This window comes from Pezoporus flaviventris, unplaced genomic scaffold, assembly GCF_033815535.1.
Source record: "Pezoporus flaviventris isolate CSIRO_AGI_PZ_B2104156 unplaced genomic scaffold, CSIRO_AGI_Pfla_v1 ptg000007l, whole genome shotgun sequence".
In the NCBI taxonomy this organism is placed as follows: domain Eukaryota; kingdom Metazoa; phylum Chordata; class Aves; order Psittaciformes; family Psittacidae; genus Pezoporus; species Pezoporus flaviventris.
Window position 1 is genome coordinate 43,522,500 of NW_026892555.1, and position 23,171 is coordinate 43,545,670.

General features: G+C 39.4%; 1 protein-coding gene across 6 annotated transcripts in view; it reads right to left on the reverse strand.

Annotated features, from left to right (window-relative positions):
• Positions 1-5,761: 5,761 nt before the first annotated feature.
• ASXL3 (ASXL transcriptional regulator 3) overlaps positions 5,762-23,171 on the reverse strand; it is a 125,212-nt gene continuing 107,802 nt past the window's right edge. For all 6 annotated transcript variants that reach the window (XM_061448571.1, XM_061448570.1, XM_061448572.1 and 3 more), the window contains 2 exons: positions 17,329-19,276; positions 5,762-14,660 (listed from right to left, as the gene is read on the reverse strand). In XM_061448571.1, coding sequence (XP_061304555.1) covers positions 10,980-14,660; positions 17,329-19,276 — 5,629 coding nt within the window. In that variant the 3' untranslated portion in view covers positions 5,762-10,979. The remainder of the gene's footprint in view (positions 14,661-17,328; positions 19,277-23,171) is intronic.

Here is a 23,171-nt window from a genome sequence, read left to right on the forward strand (position 1 = left end):
TCACAACCTCCCTGCCAACCCATTCCAGGGCCTCACCTCCCTCACAGTAAAGAACTTCTTCCTTATATCCAATCTAAACTTCCCCTGTTTAAGTTTGAACCCATTATCCCTTGTCCTAACACTTAAGTCCTTAATGAAGACTCCCTCTCCAGCATCCTTAATAAGCCCCCTTCTGGGACACAGGAGCACAGTTTTAGGCTCTAAGGCATGCAAAACTGTCCTACATCTCTGCTCACACTCAGCTGAGATAATTATTCACTCTCGGGAACTGAACAGCAAAAAAGATTTGAACTAACTGGAGAGAGTCTGTAGAAGATCAATGAAAATTATAAGAGATTGGAAAACATGACCTATAAAGAAAGCTGGATATTAGGATTGTTTAGCTTAAACACTGGGAAACCAAGAGAGACAAATTAACAGCGTAACTATCTAATAGGCTGCTGGAAAGAGGAAAGGAAAAAGTTATTTTCAGAGTCTGTGAAGCGTAGATAAGACTGAATGGTCTTAAACAGCAGCAAGGAAGATTTGGGTTAAACATTAGGATAAGCTCTGTAATTCTAAGAACAGTGAAGCACTGGAACAAACTGCTTTGGTTAGTGGAGGCCCTGCAGGGTGGGTGAGGCAGACCACTGTCAGCAGGACTGCAAGTCTACAGAGGACAGCGGGGACAAGCTGGCCTTGATTTCTGGTAATCCTATTTTTCAGATTCTATAATCTATTAATAAAATCAGCCTTCTTTTTGCAGCACTAGAAATACCCTAATATTTAATCCCAATTTAAGCATACTTCATAGCCCAATTTCCTAACTCTCCTTTGGTAGTCCTTATATATATATACTATTTTATATGTAATATATATAAATGATTTATATATATTATATATATATTTAAGCATATCACAATCATCAGATGCCAGAGAGAAGAATCCCTTGTGACTGACACATCACATGTATTTCTTTCTATTCCTCCCAAGCACTATTTCATTTTGTGCCCATCTATAAATCCTTTTATATTAAATATTGAAATATCATTGGCACTGGTGTACATATCACTCCTCCTTACTGTCACCTGCACACTTCATGAAGATCTTGATAACATTTCTCTGAAAATTTAGAAGATGCAGAATGCAGAAGGTCTGTTCCTCAGTTCCAGTAACACGGCACAAAGTCCCTTGAATCATGCGCCTATTTTCACTGCCCTTTGATTTTAAAGGAACCAGAAAGACAAATGCAGATTTCCGCTACCCAGATGGCTAAATTCTAGGTAGTGCTGACATATTTAACTGAAATAGGTGACACTGAATGTATTTCTAGATTACTTTTTGAACTGTCCTATACAGCAAAGAACATAAATCAGACTTGCCTGGCTATAAAAGCAAAGACTTCTAGAACCAGGAAACTAAAGCAAGGATCTGAGATTCCAATTTTTGAAAACTAAAGCAAAGACCCCTAATTTGAAAAATGGTGAGCATCCAGGAACTTTTAAATTTGCTAACCACAAATACTGTAAAGTGCCTTCAAACAGCTATTTTTAAGAACCAGCCAGCAAATTTTGTAGTTGTTTTGTTTTGTTTTGTTTTACACAAATGCATGTAGCATGGGGAATAAACAAGAGGAATAAGAGATGTGTGCACACCTATGGGGGTATGATATCATTGGCATCACAGAAACATGATGGGATGTCTCCTATGACTGGAGGGTTAGATAAAAAATTGGCTGGACGGCCACATGTAAAGAGTTGTGGTCAACAGCTCAATGTCCAATTGGAGACCGGTAACCGAGTGGTGTCCCTCAGGAGTTGGTGTTGGGACTGATCCTGTTCAACATCTTTGTAGGCTACGTGGACAAAGGAATTGAGTGCGCCCTCAGCAAGTTTGCCGATGACACCAAGCTGTGTGGTTCGGTTGATACGCTGGAGTGAAGGAATGCCATCCAGAGGGACCTTGACACACTTGAGATGTAGCCAATGGCCACCTCATGAAGGCCAAGTGCAAGGTTCTACACCTGGGTTGGAGCAATCCCAGGCACAGCTACAGGTTGGGCAGAGAAGTGATTCAGAGCAGCCCTGCGGAGAAGGACTTGGGGGTGTTGGTTGATGAGAAAATGAACATGAGCCATCTTCAGTGCGCACTCGCAGCCCAGAAAGCCAACCATATTCACTTGGAGTATTGTGTGCAGTTCTGGTGTCCTCAACATTAAAAGGACATGGAACAAGTCCAGAGAAGGGCCACAAGCATGATCAGGGAACTGGAGCACCTCCTGTATGAAGACAGGCTGAAGAAAGAAGGCTGAGACAATGAACAATGAAGACAGGCTGAGAAAGATGGGGCTGTCCATCCTGAAGAAGAGAAGGCTATGTGCAGACCCCATAGTATCCTTCCAGTATCTGAAGGGAGCCTACAAGGGTGCTGGAGAGGGACTCTCCGTAAGGGACTGTAGCAACAGGACAAGGGGTAATGAGTTAAAACTTAAACAGGGGAAGTCTAGACTGGATATAAGGAAGAAGTTCTTTACTGTAAGGGTGGTGAGGCACTGGAATGGGTTGCCCAGGGAGGTTGTGAATGCTCCATCCCTGGCAGTGTTCAAGGCCAGGTTGGCCAGAGCCTTGGGTGGCATGGTTTAGTGTGAGGTGTCCCTGCCCATGGCAGTGGGCTTGGAACTAGATGATACTAAGGTCCTTTCCAACCCTAACTATTCTTTGATTCTATAACTTTATACTACCAACTAGCTGTGGATCTTTTTTTTATTACGTATTGACATTTCTCTCCTGATTTAGAGATACAAAGTTTTCTCTATATTTGCGATTCTATGCAGATGCTGAAATTAAAAAAAATAAGATGGCAGGATCACTTGTTCCAAAACCATAATTAAACTCCTTTTTCACTAGTCTTATGCTGACTGCTTCCTTATCCATGCTCCTTTTCAAGACTATCTGTGTTGGCTTACACTCTGAGGACATTTATTTGGACTTGCTGAACTGTAAATACTTTCACTGTTGGATGCATTCCAGGACTATGGTCTATTCTGGCTGCTATGGGTCAGCTTCTGCTCACACTCATTAAAAATTCGGAGGTTTGGACTATTCCATTCAATAACCAAAAGGCAGTCAAGGAATGTATGTTACTATTATTGCATTTTCATAGCTAATTTTATTCTTTTCCCCAAAGACTCCATCCCTTTCTGCACAATGCGTAAGTCAACGAGTGAAGGGTGAGACACTGTACACCATCACTCCACCAATCACCCAGATTCCTTTAAAAGCCAAAAATGTACGCAGCAATAGCAAAGATTCTGCACAATAGATGTTGGACTGAGAGTTCATGATCAGAGGACATGAAAAAGTGATTTGCAGGATAAATCTGAGCAGTTGGGAAAGAATCAGAAGCAAATAAAGACTCTTTACCAAGGCCCACTACAAAAAAAAAACCTCAAATCCAAACAACAGGTATCTCTTCTTTTATACAAATATCAACAGTCATTTTACTTTGAGCAACCTTGTCTAGTAGAAGGTGTCTCTGCCCATGGCAGGTGGCTGGAACTGGATGATTTTTAAGGTCCCTTCCAACCCAAACAATTCTATGATTTATTTACTCAATATAGCTCAATATTTACTCAAAATATGATTTCTTTTTTATAGAAGTCACTTGTCCAATATATTCAGCTTATTTTCAGGTGTGCTTTTTCTATGTAGGATTCTAAACCACTCTCTGCTCTGGTGATACATGCATGAGGATGCTCAGAGATATTGGATGAAAGCTCTCAGGTTTGTGTTGTCAGAAAGACGTGGAGATAAAGACTCTGAAGGTTGAACTAAGCTCTACAAGACCAGGCGAAAGGCACAGATTGGAAGGGCTTTAGAAAGGTGATCTGTACACAGACCTTCACGTTTATCCAGGGTGTCATCAGCTTCCTAAAAGTACAATCCAGGTATTTTCCCCCATGGATATAGGAAACAACTGTCAAGCTCATCATTTCTGTTGAGGCAATAGGCACCTCCCAGGCTCAGAGCACAGACTTTCAGTACTTATAAGTAAATGGCTGCCATTTAATTGAGATATAACAAGCTCCATTCATGAATGTCTGCTATGTGTTTGTAAAGTGCCAGTGTCCAGATGTCTGAATTATCTCCACAAGCGTTGCTTTATTTCTGTGTCTAGCTTGATTTCCATAAAGTTGTACTAATGAGGTACAGTCTCCACAAGCAGGTACCATCAGATACCAGTGCCTGTCTGCCTTCCTTATCACAGAAAGCTGTCTCCAAGGTGGTGGTGCTCAAAGGTATTTGGTGGTCCTTCAGCTGGAAGCCATGTCATCCAACAAAGTCCATGCTTGATGACACCCTCTGCACACCAAGCAGTGATAATACCTTTGTATTTGTGAAGTGCCTCAATGCAAAGAGCTGTATTGCTGTCTCTCTTCATCTATGAGTGGCAAAGGAAACAGTATGAAAAAGAAAAAATGCCCTCATTCTAGCCTGGGGATGAATTTTTTTCCAGTGTATCAGTACTTCAATTCCAGACTGCACAACTCAGACAGTGCCAGCTGCAGGAAAGGATGATGTGAGCTCCAGGGCACCATTTGTATTGAAAGCCAACTTCCACAGCTGGGGGAGAAGGAGGGCTTCTTTTCACTACAACTAAAGCTACACAGTGAAGACAAATAAACCCAGACACCCTGTGTATTAGCACCTGGCTTTCTCCCTGCTGTGTGCTTTTGCTGAGGGACAAGGGAACTCCAGAGACCACAGCAGTGTCTTTTCTCTTGATGCCATCTGCTGGCTCAATGCTACACAAAGTCTGGGCAGACCTAAAGGGAGCACACAGACTTAAAAGCAATCACAAGGCTTAACTTACTAATGCTTATAAGGTCCTGAGCAAACATCAGAGAAGAGCTAAATAATTATATTTTAAGATTGTGTAAAAATGTGCAGAAATATTTCCTGGTTTTAAAACCAAAAAAACAATGAAAGGGAAAAAACTGAATATTTAGCTAGTACAGATTTAACACGGATTTGCATCACACTGCTCAGATTAAAAAAATGCAAAATAAAAGCTGCTACTGTCAGAAGCAGAGCTGGTCCCTGAGTTTGCACAGCCCCATGCAAAAAAAAAATATCTAAGCAGAATGTTAAATAAAGCTGCATGACAGCCTTAGTGGAGGGAGTTTGCTTGGTGGGTGTTGGATATGAATAAAAGCTCATAAACTACAAAGGTTGGTGCTGTCTTCTTTGAGCATTTGGACAGGTTTTGGCAAAAAGGGCTGCCATTTGTTGCTAACAAGACTCTCCAATAGTATCACATCTGAAATAATGATCACAGGAGGCTGGGCAAAAGATGGTGTTTGGGATGTGTTACACTTGTATTTCTGAGCAGGCTTACGGAAAAGCGATTTGTTGCCCACCCTCTATGACTTGCACCCTAACCACTAGTACTCAAAGCTCTTTTTGCAGTGTAACATGATAAAAACCATTGTTTTCAATTTTTAATACAATGGCCACTGAATTTTTCACTTCACGAAGGCCTTCCAGACATCAAAAGATAACCGGTTGGGGAATATAACTTGTACCGGTTACCTTTCATGTACCATGTACATTTAAATTCTTCTGCTGTGGGGATGAGAAATAATGGAGGCATGTGCCTGGACTGTTGGTAAGCATGCTCTGGACAGGGTTGCAAACAGAGGCAAAGTACTAAAATGCACCCAACATTAACTACCCAAAACAATATATCACTTTCATCCACAAACTATTCTACTTACAACAACTTAATATACAACACCTAGTTTTATTTTACTAGTATAAGATGATTAATACTTGAGTTACATCAGAAGTCATTCAAACTATGTCTTACATCATCGTAATTGAAATATCCTTTACAAAGGACCGATTTTTCTCTCACATTTCTATTTCATATACCTGTACATACAATGGATGTGCACAAGCAGGATATCCTGCATAAGGCACTGAACATAAAATAAATAAGCAAATGACAAGTATCAGTTCATCTTTTTATTTTTTTTTCAGAATATTTTAATATCGAAGCTCAAGTTGTTATTTTCAAGGGATAAGGAAGGGGAAAAGGAAAGGGAGACGTTATGAAGACAAATTATTTTATTTCACTTCTGGTTTTGTGAATGGTCATTTCTGTAGGCAACAAAAGGTTGTTTTCTTAAAAAAAACCCAAAAAACAAAGAGCACCATTAAAGAAAGCATGATCCCTGAATTCTAAACAAAACGCTGCCTGAACCAAAAAAATTGCCAAAATGCTTGTTTCACCCAGTCACATCCGGTGGGGTAACAAAGCAAAGCATAACAGCATTGAACTGTAGCAACCCCGCTGAAACCAACTACACCCCCTTCTGAAGATTCAGAGAACCACTTTCTGAGCTTGTCCTGTGGGAATAATATTTTCTTTGGTAGAGGACTGAAGGAGGGTACTTACTTCACTGAATGCAGATAGAAAAAAATATCTATGCATGTTAGGGATCTCCCCAGTAAATCTGTATTTCTCATGCATGTTAGGTATGAGTGGATTTCACATTGCTGTTATACTGCAGGAGTAACACTGCCCTAAAAAGGCATAGAATGGCTAATGTTGAACAGATGTAAACATTCAGAATACTGACAAAAAAAAAAAATACACACAAAAAACCCTGTACTGAAAACGTGAATTAAGTTTCCATAAAGCAGGAAAAATATTTTACAGCAGTACAAGAGAATTATGGCAACAAAGTAAAGCACTTTTCTTGTAACATTCATGAACAGTACAAATACAACAAAGTTATTCTACGGACTAAATTATTCTTTAACTATCAAATATAGTACAAAGCGAAATATTATGTGCTATAAAAGAAGCAGCTCCTTAAATTAGACTAAAAAACCGCTTTTTTTCTCTTTTCGTTGGTTTTACAGTGACAAAGCATGATGACTGAAGACAACAGGATTTCATAGATTCAGAAACATTTAGCTACACAGGTCCATGGTAAAGCCACTGAATATATTGTTGCTTCCCTTTCCCCCCGTGTTCTGCAGAGCCACAGAAGAACTGCTGAGCTGCTGCCAGGAGACTGCAGAAGTCACTCAGTGTTCGGAGCAGGGCCCTTCACGTGTGTCAGCTAAAATGATCCCTTTCAGCGATGTTTCTCAGCTCATCTTGAGCGTTTATCCTGGTACTTCACCACACCTTGGAGAAACTGCTCAACCAGAGGCTACAATAACAATTCTGAAATTGTGCGTGTGTTTATAAGGGGAAGGGGGTGCAGCATAAGGTGATTTTACTTCAGAAATTGCATTATAAAGCACCATATGCACCAGCTTAAAAACTGTGCAAGGAATTGCAGGGTCCTGGAAAACCATCTGCATATTCTGTAGCTTACCCTGACAATATGCACCACCCTCAAGAAGAAAGTCTCTAGTACAGGGAATATACCTTTTGCTTTATGGCTCAACCTTTATTTTTGTCTTTTAAATGCTATTTCACATACTAGACCTCAGCAGATAAATAAAATGCAAACAGGGAGCATCCAGTTCACCATTTCTTAATTTTTTTTTTTTTGTTAAACATTATTTCAAAGGGAGTTTCTGCTTGGAAAATTAGTTCAGAACAGAAACACACAAACACACACACTGCAAATGCCCTAATGTTATCTGCATATCTCACAGGTATGCAATTAAAACAATAAAGAGGAAGGAAAGAAAAGAAGAGTGTTTCTCCCTCTCACCCAAAAGTGCTGCTCCAGGGGTAGGAGTGGGGGAAGAATTTTGGAGATTTAAAACAAAAAAAGTAAAGGTAAATTATACATGCTGGACATTGGGACACATACGTACGTACACGCAAACACAGAGCAGTGTGTTCTTAAGCTATTCTTTCACCACTTTTCAGTGCATAAACTATTAACACCCCATGGTGCAAACTGCGGGGTCATTAGAAAATAAAATGACATTGGGCCTGGAACCTGGACAATTAAACAAACAGAAAAAAGAAGTAATTTGAAATTAACTTCTAAATGTGATTATGTTCTTACTGAAGACCAAGGGTCACTCTCCCTGAAGCATTTGTGTGATACCAGAATCCAAGTAAGGTTTTCAGTCACACTAGGATTCAGTCAGGCTCCTATATCACCGCAGCTGCATTTGAGTATTTTAATATCCTAAAACTAACCTGCAACAACATTTCATGACTGTTGCTAACTAATTGGTCAAATTTATTCCTGGTGCAACTCCAGTGACTCAAGAAAGAAAGGAGTGGAACTACACTACGGAAGAGTTTGGTCAGTTGTGTAATACATAACATAGCATCATCCAGTCTAATGCCATTTTAAATAACATTTTATCACGACCTCACACATGCAGGTTGCAATCCTGATACAAAAATAACAACATGACATGAACGAGTTACCTACCACATTAGTACACTCTTATCCTTCAAACAAAGTAAAACTATTTTGTGGCTGGAATTTACGTCTGTATTATGTCAGTCAATACAAGAAGTATTTCAAGATGCAAGTACAAACGAATATTGACTTATGTGCTGTGGACAGGAAAACCTGAGCTAGAAATAAGGATTCCCAGCAGGCTTATATAAACACAGGTTATTAGAAGTCTAAGACTGGTTGCTCTCTTTATTTTAAATAGAAGTATCCTACCTCTACCAAGTATGAATACAACGCAATACAATACCGATACAAAGGCTCCTCAAATATGAATTTGATATACATTAACTGACTACACTGATGCTTAATGATGAGTATTTTCCAGTCACTGTTTTGAAAGAAACTGGCGTAACACTGGATGCTGATTTCCATGTGGTTACTTCTAGCTTTTTGCTTGGTTGGCTTATTTTCCTACCAGAAGACCTGAAAGTGCTGAGAAACCATTTCTTAACTCACATGTCATATTAAGGAGCACTTCTGTATAGAAAAAAAAAAATTATTGTATCAGCAACAAATTTGTTAGTGTAATTATAAATGGCCTTTGTACCACACAGTGTCAAAAATAATCTTGATATGTTGTTAGTTACAATAAAAGAGAACATCAAGGTGCACCATAGAGCTTCCTATTACAGGAATGTATGTTGTAGATATTCCAACTCACTTTTAAGACAATAAATGGCATTTATCATGTTTGTGAAAATGGTCCCACAAGAAAATAAATGTGGTTCCTCCATTCAGTAGAACCTCACTGATATGCACCCATGGCAGGGAGACCAGTTACAGCTTATGAATAAGTATGCAACCAAAGGTCATATAAAAAAAAAGTGTAGTGTAAAATGTAGCATACTTTTTTATTTACTAAATTTAGTTCTATCATTCACATTAATACCTCTGAATGCAACACTTAAATGCATCACGAAACCCAAGCAGTATTACATCTCACATATTCTTACTACAATGCTCTCTGGAAACTGTGGAAGGAAAATCAGTTTTCTTGAACAGACTGTAAGGTCTTGGGATTAGTGAGGTTCTACAGCAATGGGAAAAAAAACCATTTTTTTCTGATGCTGACATTTGGGCAGACCCAACCACATATTGACAGATGGATGACTTGCACTCCATGTTTTGTGTTCTTGAAGTGGGAGTAAAAAAACTCAAGGTATTTTCATCTCCCCAGCAACCGCATGTGCTTTATCCCTTTATAATATTTTCCTTTTAGGTGAATAGGGCCCCAAATCATTGTTTTTCTTCTCTGCTGTTATGGTGGCTAGCACATCTGGAATGCAGCTATAGTCCTGAATGTAAATACAGTACAGAATAAATACTGAAGGTTACTTTAAAGATGCAGTATCCCTTTTAAAAATGCCTTTTGCTTCCAAATATCTAAAAGGTAGGTTAAGGGGTCTGAATTCCTTTGAGAAAACAAAACAAAACAAGTCAGTGCTGTAAGTAATTCTAAGAATTACTTTAAATAGTAAAACTTTGAGATGTTATTTAAATAGACTCACAAAAGAGGGAAAACAACTGACAAACTAATACTCAACCAATATGCAATTAGACTCTTTTCTTATTCATTCACCATAAGAATGCATCATTTTTAGGCCATAGAAAGGCTAGAACATCCAGAATGTATTACATAAATTTGACCCTATATATAATACATATATTTGGGACTGACAAACCAAGTGGACAGATGAAGAGACAAATACAAATAAAGAATATTTGAGTGGGAAACAGGAACAGAAGACAGCTTTGTAATCCCCAGTAGAGAAGTTACTTTCTCCAAACTCTACTGAAGCCAGTGTGATTCTAGCGTTGGTCCCACTAACCCATCACATACACAAATCCTTCCCAAGGAATCAACAAGAAGAGCTGATGAGTAAGGTGTGAGTTCCGTAGCCCCTGGCAGGCACGTAAGGAAACTCCTCTAACAATGTAAACTGCTTTTTTTTTTCTCCAGGTGAAGTGGCTATATTTTAGCCCTAGATAGTGAAAGTCAGTAGAAGAAAGCAACCCTATCAGCAGAAAACCTGCAAACAGAACTTAGAAGCTACAATGGCCGATACCCCATACCTTGCCACTATCCCCCCTCAGAACAGTCATTATTCAGTGTGTTACTCATTCTGCATAGTTACTCCACTTCTTACAGTTAGTCTTCCACTGATTTTTAAGCTGCAGCTTGTATCAACTATCAAAAAAGTGGAGAAAAAATGTGCTGCACTTTGTGCAAATAAATAGAAGCTACGAATGACACGCGTTAATGCCTTTTTTTTTTTTTCTTTAGCACAGCAAAATAGCTCATTGACGCTTCAGTAACAAGGATATCTTTTTTTCTTAAACAACCACTACAGGTTTCCTCTTCTTCCCCAAAAATGGCACTCAGGCGGGAAAAACTAAATTCTGAAAGCACCATGTTGAAGAAATTAAAAATAATAAAAATAAATCAATTGACTAATTGCAAACCATTAGTGGCCTCAACTGTTCCAATTTCTGCATTCCTTTGTCCTGCTTTCCCACACTGATAAGGGATACTGCATCTTTGATTCAGTTCCTACCGTACAACCAGACAAGCTACGCACAGTTTGGAAGGCCCTATGCAGTCATCGTGACAGAAGGCTCCGCAGCCTTTGCACACGATCATGGCTTTCAGCCTGCAAGAGCATTTCAGTTCCAGTTCATCGGCATTGCTACTGTCAGCAAATTTCTGAACCGGGATCTGTGCGTTCTGGTTAGACAGGCCTGTGGCAGCGTTGGCGCTACTTCCTAAAATCCCAATCGATTTCTCAATTGCAGATGCTGTCCTTTTGAAGCTTGCGCTACCGAAGTGGATTGTTGGGTAATTTCCACAGAGCTGCTGCTGCTGCTGCTGCTGCTGCTGTGGGTGCTGCATCTGTATTTTCTGAGCAGCAACTTGGGTAAAAGGCTTCTGTGGCTCAGAAAGTAAATAGGAAGAGAAATCTGCATTCTTTAATGCAAACGCTTTCAACTGTTCTTTCACTTCATTCTGATCATAGGAAGCTTGTTTCATGCCCATTTCGCAGCTGCTGCTTAAACCTTCCTCAAAAGAAATAGGTTCAGATTTTATATTGCTACAGATGCTTGCTGGCTGAGGCCAACTAAGTCTTTTAGTGGTTTCCATAGTAACTGTCGGTTGTTTTTGATCAGAGGGGACTTCTGCGTTTGGGTGAGGAGGGGGAGGAGGTGGCAGGGGTGGAGGGGGAGGAGGGGGGTGCACTAATGTTTTACTCTGCAGAGTTTGAGAGGCACTGGCAATGTCATCACCTTCCTTGATCTGAATATTAGGGGAAAACACACTTCCTAGCCTCAGCTGGTGCGCTGCTGTAGAAATATTCACGTCTCCCAAGCCCTTCTGTTCCAGGTGCCTGCTAAAAGCAAATGCGTTGCAGCCAGGTGGGCCTTTTGAAGTAGTTTGCAACAAAGCTGCCGTGGGAACGGGGCCTCTCGCAGCCATGGACATTTGGTAAAAATGCTGTCTATGTGAGGTACTAGCTTCTGCGTGAAAGCTGCCGTTTTTATCAATGTGAAACAGGCTCTGCTGGAAACTGCATGAAGGCAAAGGCCTCTTCTGCTGCTTGATCTCTGGGCTGTGAGCAATTCGGCTCTGAATGGCATGTTTGTTCAGCCACTCCTGCTTAAACGGCTGACCATGCCCTAGCTGATTCATGCTGGAACTAATCACACAAGGAGCCACTTTAACATCTGTGTCCATTGACACCTTCCCAGGCTCACATTTAATTTGAGCATGTTCCCCTACAGTCCTGGCCATCCTCTTTTTCGGATGGTTTTCACGCTTTCTGATTTGTAGTGGGGCTATGCTGCCTGCTGCAAAGCCTTTACCATCTGGATTAGGAGAGTTGGAAGGATGTTCAACACTATTTCTCTCGGACACTGCTGTTTTACATACTGAGGTAGTTTGCAACGGCAAGGGAAGCCTGTTAATTTCTAGTTTGGCTCCTGATCTGGGCTGCGGCAGCACTTTCTCTAAAGGCAGATTGCCTTGCAGTAACTGTGTCACTAAAGGATTGTTGGCCTCCACTGACGATAAGCGACAGCTTGTGCTCCCAGCACTGGTAACTCTCTTTAGGGTTTCTGTTGTCAGGGGCAGGGAGTCTTCCATGGAGTCCGCAATGGATGTCTTGGAGGTCTGAGGCGGCTGTGCACTCGTGGATATTTCTGCAGTCTGGGCAGACATTTCAGATCCTGTAAAATCCTCAGTGTCCATCCTGAAGCACTTGTCAGACTCATTAGTTTCCGATTTAACAGGAACAGCAATGCTCGTCAAAAGACTCCTGGATTGCAGTTCTGACAATTGCGTGTAACTGGAAGGTTCAGTTTTGACATTTTTTAAGCAGTTTTGCTCTGAGTATTCCTTATGCTTACTGGGGTTGGGGTGGCTGACCACTGGCTGGTCTGTATTCATTGCTTCTTCATCATGCCAACAAATTCTATTGTTAGTGTTATACTGATTGGCACAGGCAGCATCTGCTTCATTTTTCAATGCTGAAGGACCTCTTAATTGCTCAGGAAAACCTTGGCTGGGAGTAACCACCTCAATTAATTTATCTTGAGGAGAAAGAGGCACTTCTCGAAGACTTGAACAACCTGCCTGTAAGTTTTTGCTGTCTTGCTTTGTTGTAATGGCGACAAAGCTGGAGCTGTGCTCAAGGCTTTCATTAGACACCACTTCAGGCCTGCTTATGACAGACACCTGAGGACAGGCTATACTTTGTAAGGCAGCTTCTGTCCTTATAGGTCTGCTCTGCAGGTCAATGCTGTTCTCTGCATTTTCAACAGAAGAAGAAAGTGACAGACTGGAATTCAGAGTTGTAGTGTGGTCGACAATGACCTTGCAAGGTATAGATCTGTTCATGGCAGTTTGTGTAAAGGTCACAGGCTGAGATTTACCAGAGAGATCCATTCGGTTTCGTGCTCCAGAGCTTTTATCTAAGAGATCAGCATTTAATTTAATAGCATTATCATAAGAGTTTATTGTCACCATGTTACCAGTAAACATTGACATGGGTGGCCTTGCAACAGGATCGGCTACTGCAAGGGCCTCACTGCAACTTAAAGCTGACCTAACGGTAGCGTGAATGGAGACAGTGCTTTGCTCATTACACCCAGTTATGGCTATCTTATCAGAAGAAAATCTGTTGGTAGTCCCCACTGGGGGAATCAGTACAGAACTACCAGGGAGATGATTTGGCAAGTTATTTGCAATAGATGAAGCTGGCACAGTGGCATAATGAGTGGAGACTGTGTTATTCACATTGCTACTCGGTATCGGCAACCGTTTGTCATCAATGGCGTTTGATAAGACCGTATTGTCTATGGGGACTGGTACATTACTGTTATCAATACATTTTGGTCCAATGGTAATGCATGGAGTATCAGCCCCTTGGATGGTTTTCAGCATATTTATATTACAAGCTGAAACTGCTGTGTTTGCGCTGTCAACAGACATTAAAACAGAGGATTTATCAACAGAACTTGCAAAAGAAAGTTCTTTAATTGCTCCAGACATAGCAGTGCTGCAAACACACACAGAGACTGAACTTTTATTATAAAGCACTGGCACACTGTTACTTTCAGTAGAGGTAGATGAAATAATTTTCTCACACAATTGTGGCATAGGTATATTTTCATCAGAACTGTGCACAGGTATCTCAGTAGCAGTTTCTGGTAATGTAGCTGTGCTAAGTGACTGCTGCAATAAAGTGGTTGTCTCACGGTGATGAGCAGACTTGTTGCTAGGGGACCTGCAGTTAGGATTAACTATAATGACACCAGTAGAACCCTCAATTTTTGTGTCAGTAGATGTTGGTATCTCCAGAGATGAGGTACTTTCCTTTGAGCTGAACTGCGACTTTGATTCTTTATTGGTCTGGAGTAAATGAGCTCTGGCTTGATGCTTTGCAAATAGCTTGGCCTTTGTTTGCTCCTTGATGTGCGCCAGAGTTCTTGTCTTCCCACCTTCGCACGGGGTCCCCATTGCTCCAGAGACTATGCTCGCAGCTGCTGCCACGGCTGCTGCAGCTGCAGCTTCTCTTTGGGCTCTTGCTTGCTGAGCTCTTGCTTTAATATCTGCAAGAGTTCTAGCACCAGTGTTTCTCCCGCTGCTGACCGATGTACTTGGGGAAACTCGAGGTTCTGGTTTAGAAACAGGTTGGCTCTTGATGATAAAAGGTGGTCCAATTTTTGAAAGCTGAATCTAAAGGAAGAAAAAAACCCAATAATTTTAATGAGAACATGGACTTGCTAAAACTGCTGTTTCTTAAGGGATCAGAGAAATGCAATGAAGGGTATTACTGTTCAGTGCAGCTGACCAGAAAAATGCTAACATTTGATCATATTTACACTTCAGTATTTTATCATCCACTGCCATGAGTAACTGACGTCTGTATTAGCCTACTTACATTGATCCGACTCACAGGAATACAGATTGAAGTGGATGACAAGATGACGCTTATCTGATACAATTTGTCAGACCTGTTTTATACGCGGTGTATCTAACTGAGAAGATCAACAAGCCTAGTGCAGTGACACTGGAAAAAAGCAAATGCGTGGAAAAAATAATGACCATGTAGTGCTTTCCCTCCTTGGTCTCCAAAGATTAAGACATTAGGAACTGCCTGCCTTTCTCTCACATACCAGACAACAAATCTTGCCTTTAGATAGGATGAAGTAGTGTCTCCACTGAGCCTGTTTCTCATGTTGCACCACAGAGCACTTTAGAATAGTGGTATAAAAGAAGTGAATCACCAAAGGATACACTTTTCCCTTTCTCATTCGCAATTTTAAGAGACTTACTTTAGTCCATCCCTGGGATACCTCCTATACTACTGCATATCAAAAATGAAATCCTCAAACCTACAGTTATTAAAAATGCAAATATTAAAGTTTTAAATACCTAAAACTTTAAGCAAAATAATAACCTGTAAAATCACCGGCATTTTTAGTATGCTTACAGTTAGTCGTATCTGTTTTCAGGATTAGAGGTTAAAGTCCTGGGACCACTTTATAACTTAAACACTCTCTCAGAACACACAAAGGTTGGCAAAAAAAAAAAAAAAAGTATTTCTTAAAAGGAACCTATGTTTACTGGCTGGCCACAGTAAGAGGAGTTGGTGGTCAACGCTGTGACTTCTCTTCTGAAAAGAACTAAGAAAAGACCTAGGTAATATCTGTAGAAAAAGTAGTTATAAGATATGATGGGAAGTGACAGTTGTATAGCAGAATGACTTATGAGACCTGGGGTTCCTCTTCCTCTTTTTATTACCAAGGATAGTTTTTTTTTTGTGAGATAACCCAAAAGCCAAGTGTTTGTTACACAAAAAGCCATACTAGAATTGATTGTACAAAATTATTTTTCAAAATGCTTGCCAATCTTTCAGTATTCTCATTCACTGGCTGGAGGCTTCAGGGAGATTCAGCTCTTAAGACTGTGCAAGACTAACACCATCTGATTTTCCATGAGAGATCAGTGGAAATCAATATTAAAATGGCATTGTAATATATAACCATTTATATAACCATATATAACCATATAACTCTATGCTGGTCTGAAGGGCTGGATGACTTCACTTTTTCTAGCAGTTAAATTTTTTGGTTTATAAATAAACAGTCATGTCTAATATTGTGAGTCTTTAACATTTATATGAACATCGAGTAACACAAACTCATAATCACTTCAAAACATTTTGCTTTCTGTTTCAGTAACATCTTTTTTCAGTTTCTGCTTTGCATGAACAGAACTGCTAAAGCTTTAAGTGCTTGATTATTTTTATTATTATAGTCATGACCTTTTTTATTCCCTAGCGATCTAGTTTCCTTTGTGCTTAGAGAGTGATTAGAATTTATTAGGCTAGTCAGAGACCTTCCAAATATGAAAGAATATCACTAAACTCAGAATGGACTAACTTGCAATTGCATCACCGCTCGTAAAAATAAATTAGTTGAGATATGCTCCTGCACTAGTGATTAAAACAGTTAGCCTGTTTGCCCTCCCAGCCATATTAACAATGTTCAGGGACTACAGCAGTTAAATATAAATGCAGAAAAGGGCATTTCTGAATAATCAGGAAGTAATATTGCAAAGTCAATAGCCTAAGTTCAGCAAATTGGATCTAAACCTTAGCTGATGTCATCATGTACAAAATTAAAAGGGCCAAAATGCTGAGCCTATATATAACTAAATCTATAGTTTTCTCTGTTAGGAAAAAATAAAAAAGCTTTCAACTGGAATCCACTTTCTTACACAGCAGAATGATACACATAAAAATGTTTGCTTAGTTGGTGTGTGTTTTTTACCTTTTGCTTCGCCAGTAACAAAGATATGCATACATATATCAATTAGACACTTCCCCCTGATAGCCAGGTCTACAGTGAAATCTTCTACTTCAGTCTACCCCAAACCCTGGGCTTGCAAAGGGATCTCCAACTATTCTGACTATAGGTTCTCTTGGTGGATGAAGGCACTGGTGTTTTTCTTGGTATTGGTTATGGTAACATTTGTTATTCATGCTTGCTGGAGAAGTCATATGCAGGAGAACAAGTGGATGATATAGTTGGGCAATAAAAAAACCAAGTAGCACTGTGTAAAAGATGGGGAAGCTCTTGAATTAGGTTGAACCATAGGTCCTGGAAAACTTCCCCTCACACAAAAGCAGTTCTGCAGTAAAGACCGTGATGGAACAACTATAGGTATATTTATATCAAAAGTAATTTGGCATGGTAGGAATGTAATAGTAAAGTGAAACGATCAAAACTAACACCCCTCATACCTCCACAGAAAATATGGACTGTGTCTGCATGCTGTCAGTAGGAGCAAGATAATAAACTTTTAGTTTCTAAGCCAGCCTGTTTATTCATTACTTTACCTTAAGGGGTGGAACTCGGGGCTCTTCCCTGGGTGGCTGCTCTTTCTCAGATGGACTCGTTGATGAAGCACTTCGGTTAGGCTGATCATCATCTATTCTAGCTCTCTTCTCTTTGCAGATTCCAAAACTGTGCTGTTCTGCTGTTTTCCTCTTTGGGATTTCTGGGTCTCTACTTTCATTCCTCACTTCAGGTGATTTTGTGGGTTCTAATGACTTGGAAGAATGTGAATTCTCCAGACGGCTTTGGGTACTGCCTGTTAGCTTGTGAGATTTACTTCTGCATGCTTCAGAGAACGTAGCTTTCTCTAGAGATGAGGTATATAGTTTATCATGTGGCTTTGATGGAAGCAATTCAATATTTTTGCCAACTGGTACTTCGACAGCTACTTCTGATGGCAAGAGTGTACCCTTCTTGTCACCTCTTTGTTGAACACTGTGATTTTTATTTTTCATCACCTCTGGAGGAGAGTGTTCTGGGATGGGTGCAATGTAGGATTTATCTATTTCAGAATGTGACTTACATGGCTGATCACTGAGAGTTTTGTTTTGGGGCTCTTCCAATACTGAAGTATCAGGTATAATTGTTAGTGGACCAACTTTCATATTTTCAGGGACACTCTGAAGTTGCTTTGGCTGAAGAACAAGATTTTCTTCTTGAAGCACCTTAGGAATGGCAGAGCTTTCTTCTTTCACAGTGGGAAGGGAGTTTTCTGACAAACATGGTGATTTCCTTTGTTGCAGAATAAGTCTTTCATTGCTCGGGGAATTGGAAACTGGAGATGTCTCTGATGGAAGAGGCAAACTGTTTGCCATGGATGTTTCCGAAGTTAGAAGAACAGAAGATACTGAAGATGTCTCTGATGTTAAAGGCAAATCGGACATAGGAGATGTTTCTGATGTTAATGGTAAATTAGAAGCTGGTGATGCCTCAGATGTTAAAGGTAGATTTGACATCAGAGATGCTTCTGAGGTTACAGGTGAGGTGGACATTGGAGAGATTTCTGACATTAGAGGTATGGGCAAGTTTTCATCACTGGCCTTTTGCTGAATATCACCTTCAATGTTTTCAGTACTGGACACTTCGGATGAGCAAGCTGTTTCAAGAGATGCTGGAGTACAGGGTTCCTCTGAAGTCGACTGAGTGTCTCCTCCAGGAGAAGCAATACAAACACAGGGTCCTTCTGGACTTCCAGAGGAAAAGGAAGTTTCAGAAATACAGGCATTCTCAGATGACTGCTCCTCAGGGTCACTTTGAAGCTCCATATCTACTGCAATGCCTCCACCAGTGAACAAGGACCCTTCCACAGCAGTATTTTGCATTTCTGGTGCAATTAGCTCTTTTGCAGACTCAGAGTCCTTCTCTGCTGTATCACTGACAGAGTTTGTGGATGAAGCTGATCGTGCTGGTGATACGCAATCCTCCAGCTGATCTATCACAACAGACATCTCTTCCTGAGGGCATTCTGACTTCAACTCCACTTTAATTTCAATGTGAGATACAGTATCAGTTACCTCATTCATTGTGACACAGGACTCAGTGCTGTCTGTAAGCTGTACTGCTTCTGTTTCTTCACTTGTGCCAGCTGGACTAACTGACTCTTCAGAAAACTCATGTTCTGTTTTGTGGTTCTCCTCTTGGCATTCACAAATACTTGTCTCAACCTCTTCAGCAATCTCCTCCTGAATGACTGATTCTTCAGGTATCAGTATATCCTCTGAGTCTGCCATTAGATCCTTGGCAGGAACCTGTTCCATACCAGGAAGAGATGGACAATAATCTCTCTCTGGTAAGGGTGGAATTTTAGCACCTTTCTCTTCTTGGTCCTCAGAGGTTCCTTGCTTAGAAGGACCAGGTGTGACAGAAGATCCACACAGAGAATTGCTTTCATCTTCATCATTGTTTTGCACCGCAGTGAGTTTCATTGATTCCCCTCGTGACAACCCCAGTCTAAAACACACAAATAAAAAGGTCAACACAGACATGATAAAGGAACAGGATCATCTTTCTTGCCAACATATTTTATTTTAAAGTAATTAAGTGGTGTCTGACTGATTTCTACATGATTTTATATATTTTGGAAACCTAACTACACAGATTTTCTTACCCGTTTTCAAAAAAAACTTAAGTGCTTTAAAAATAAGTAATCTGTTATTCATTATTTAAGTATTTGGCACTTCAATGAAACAAAAAAATAAGGTAGACAGGTTCACCACTACTCACTCATACTATGTTTAATTTTATTTTTCCAAATACCAGCACAACACTGTAGTACTACTACAGCATGCATTGCAGGGGAAATGCACAACTCTATCTTCATCAGTAACAGTTCTAAAGGAAATCCATTTTTTTCCTCTTACATCTGAATTAAGGGTCAACTCAGCCAGCACTATGGCTTGAATGCTGCATCTGAAATTAATAATGGAAAGCATGCATTTTGGTTTTGTAATTTGACAGTAATTTAATTTTTTTTATGAAAATCAAAATAACTCCACTTCAGCTTTATTTTACAAGTCAAGAGTCAATTATAAACATCTTGGATAACAGCTTGTGTCATTTTGCTCCTTTCTGTCAGCAAGCAAAATGCTTTATTAAGATAAAAACTATTTCTAAATAAACATATTGATGTAGATACTATTAATCTGATTTCATTATAATTTAGAAGTTTAACATTCTTAAGAAGCTAAAAAGACATATTTATAATCTATGAATTCATTCTCAGAGATGAAGAGTAAAGGAACTGTTTCTATGCATACTTCTCTTCTAAAGATCTTTTTTACCTTCGGTCCTGAAGATAATGCTTTAAAAAAAAAAGTTTTATTACTTCAGTAGAATTAAAAAAAAAACCAACAAACCAAAACAAACCAAATTTCGAGGGCTGAAAAAAAATGGCTATTAAAAAAAAGTATGCACTCTGACACCCTCATTTTTTTCTATGGACTGTGGGAGTAGAGGTGTTCAGCAACTTTAGTAAGATTTTCCAAACTTTGTGCATCAGCAGTTCCATAACACTTTCACACAAAGCTTGGTTGGAGACCTTAAAAGAATTTTCATGGTCTTAAGGATCTTCAAATCTAATTAACAGAAGTTTGATCTCTGTTCTTATTTTAATCAGAAAAGAAAGAATAATACAGAAATAAATGAGCATAAAAGATATACAGATATAGTAGAAGCAAGATAGCTTGTCAAGGTACAACCAGAGGATACAGAGATCACAAAGCCCATGTTTATGGAAATACAGAATAAACTTATAACAAATACAAACCTGTGGTTGTGCATTTAAAAAATACTGAACAGATGCATTACAGACATAGCTATAAGTGAAATACCCAGCCTGGAATTTGTACCCCAAAAAGCACTTTTAGGGTAACTGTTAGTATTACCTACTACTACTCACCTAACATGCATTAAATCTCCCTACCCTGTGACATCAATATGCTGAGGAAAGATCCTCTAGAGAGCAATTCAGGAAAGCAAATTTACATCTCCTACATTGACTGTATTTCAGAAGCTGTGTCTTTCTTCTATATAGGCTATAGGTTCCTTATATAGTGGAAGTTTAGGTTATAGGTTTAGGTGAGTAAAATTTAATTTACCTAGGTGTAAGTGAGTAACTTACTTCCTCTATAATTCCTTGTGCAAACAAGCAAAAGTTATCTCAAGAAAATGAGGAGGGAGAAGAAAAGAAATCCAGTGCATTACTGAAAACTGAATCAGTGGTTTATTTTCTCTAGGTGGCTTACATCACAAAAAGATATTGCCTGATAGTTATCTTTCGGAATGAGAATCAGCAAAGAAATAAAGGATGGGATAATGGGTAAAGCCGAATGCAACTGTCACATGGACACTGCACAAATATGTGCATTCCAGTAGCACCCTGAAGAGAAAGAAGAATTAAAAAAAATATGATTATGTAGGATTAAGGCCAGAAAAACATATACTGAATCTCAATCGTTTTTTACAATATTGGAAATACTACCATCTTGAAGAAGACACTGCAGTGAAGAGAAAGGCTTTCAAAGAAGATTCGAGATCAGCATGCTTAAGGCAATCTCAGATTGCAAGATGAACAGCTGATCTTTCTTCCTTAGACAAAAAGACACCCGAAGTTCACAAAATAGCACAAAAACAGGACAGCAGTAGAGAGCCACCAGTGAAAGTGCTAAGGACAAGATTCAGCTGGTAAAGAAAGGGCAGTCAGTCATCAAACCAAAAAACCCCAAATAGCTACTCAATGACATATGGATGATGATATTCTAGTGCTATGAAAAGTAATACCAGAAAAAAAAAATAATTAAAAAAAAGAAAAAAAAAGGATGGATTAAATCAGCAATAAAATTTAGAGGAGGTCTATCCAAAATTAAAACTTTGATTTTGTGAGCTGACAGTACTATTCTGACATTTAACTCTCTCAAGACTGGGAAAAGAAATTTTATTGAGACAACAGACTATAACAGTTGCTATCCTGAGGCAACAAGCCAGAAGAATGTGGATTTCTGGCAATTTGCATTAGCTGATCCTAGATAAATGACAGCAGAATGAAGTTTTTGTTATTTAAAGAAAGTCAGAAAGAGGACAAATAAACAACCATAAGGAAATGGAAAGAGAACATAAATGGATGGAAGTAAACTACAGCTGACAGTCCCATCATAAACAGCCTGGGTACAGATAAGAGCAAATACAAGAAACGTAATGTACAGAGCCAGCATGGAAGAAGCACTCTAAAGTCTTTGAATGCCATGAACTGAGGAGTGTGTAAAAATGTTTACGAAGATTCTGCATCTATTAATGGTCCATCTCTAAATATAAGGTGAAACTTGAATTTACATATGGAGTATTAAAAGATCAAATTAGCTAAAGTCAGAGCAAAAATTCCACACTGACTGTAAAGTAAGCAATTCTGACTGAAGGAGAAAGCCATTTTGCAGGCATGGCATGTGAGAAATAGCTCGGGAAGCTTTCAAAATCTGCAGCTTCAGTCAATCTACATAGCGGAAAAGAGACAAAATTTAAGCGAACTGAAAAACCAAAGTGAAAAGAGGTGAGAGAACTCAAACAAGGTGGAAACTATAGCAAAAGCTAACTTTCAGTCAGTACATGAGAAAAAATACTTAAATCTGCCCAAGCAGCAAAATAGAAGGATCTGACCACATAACAGCCAGGAAGAAGAATGCAAGGGAAACAACACAAGCTGGGGAAAGGGCAGGGCAGCCCAGATTCAATACTGTAGTCAAAATGGAAATTATGTGTAATATGACATTTTGCATAACAATGTTGATGTCAGGAACCTATCAACTCAAATGACATGTATCACTGCAGACTAAATAATTATCTGCCAACCATTATAGCGCCCAGCACTCAGCTAGCACGGCAGGACTGCTGGCTTCGTAAAATGATGAGTATCATTCTCTGTACATGTGACAGCAATCTGTGACTGACGAAGAGGCTTCAGTTAGAGTGAAGTACTCATGCTTTGCTGGTACTAAACTTATTCTTCTCTTGACATGCATAGTGAAAAGCCGCTATATTCCTTATTTAAAAACCTAATTAATATTTTTTGATGCTAAAGGGATCAACACCTAGACTACATACATTGAGGTCTCAAAGCTGTTAAATAAGAAATTAAGCACTTGACTATAAAAAAGTCTGTCCATTTGCTGACTTATTTTCAATACATTTCCCAGTGGTCCAAGGCAGTAAACTGTGAGAAGTAGCATTGTTACTACAGAAACACTTGAGCTAATGTCTTAATTTTTAAGTTAATCACTTATATGAAGAGTTCCCTGTGACCTGGATTTCCTAAGTAAAAAATATTTATGAACAAAACTAAGACATCTTGTGATGA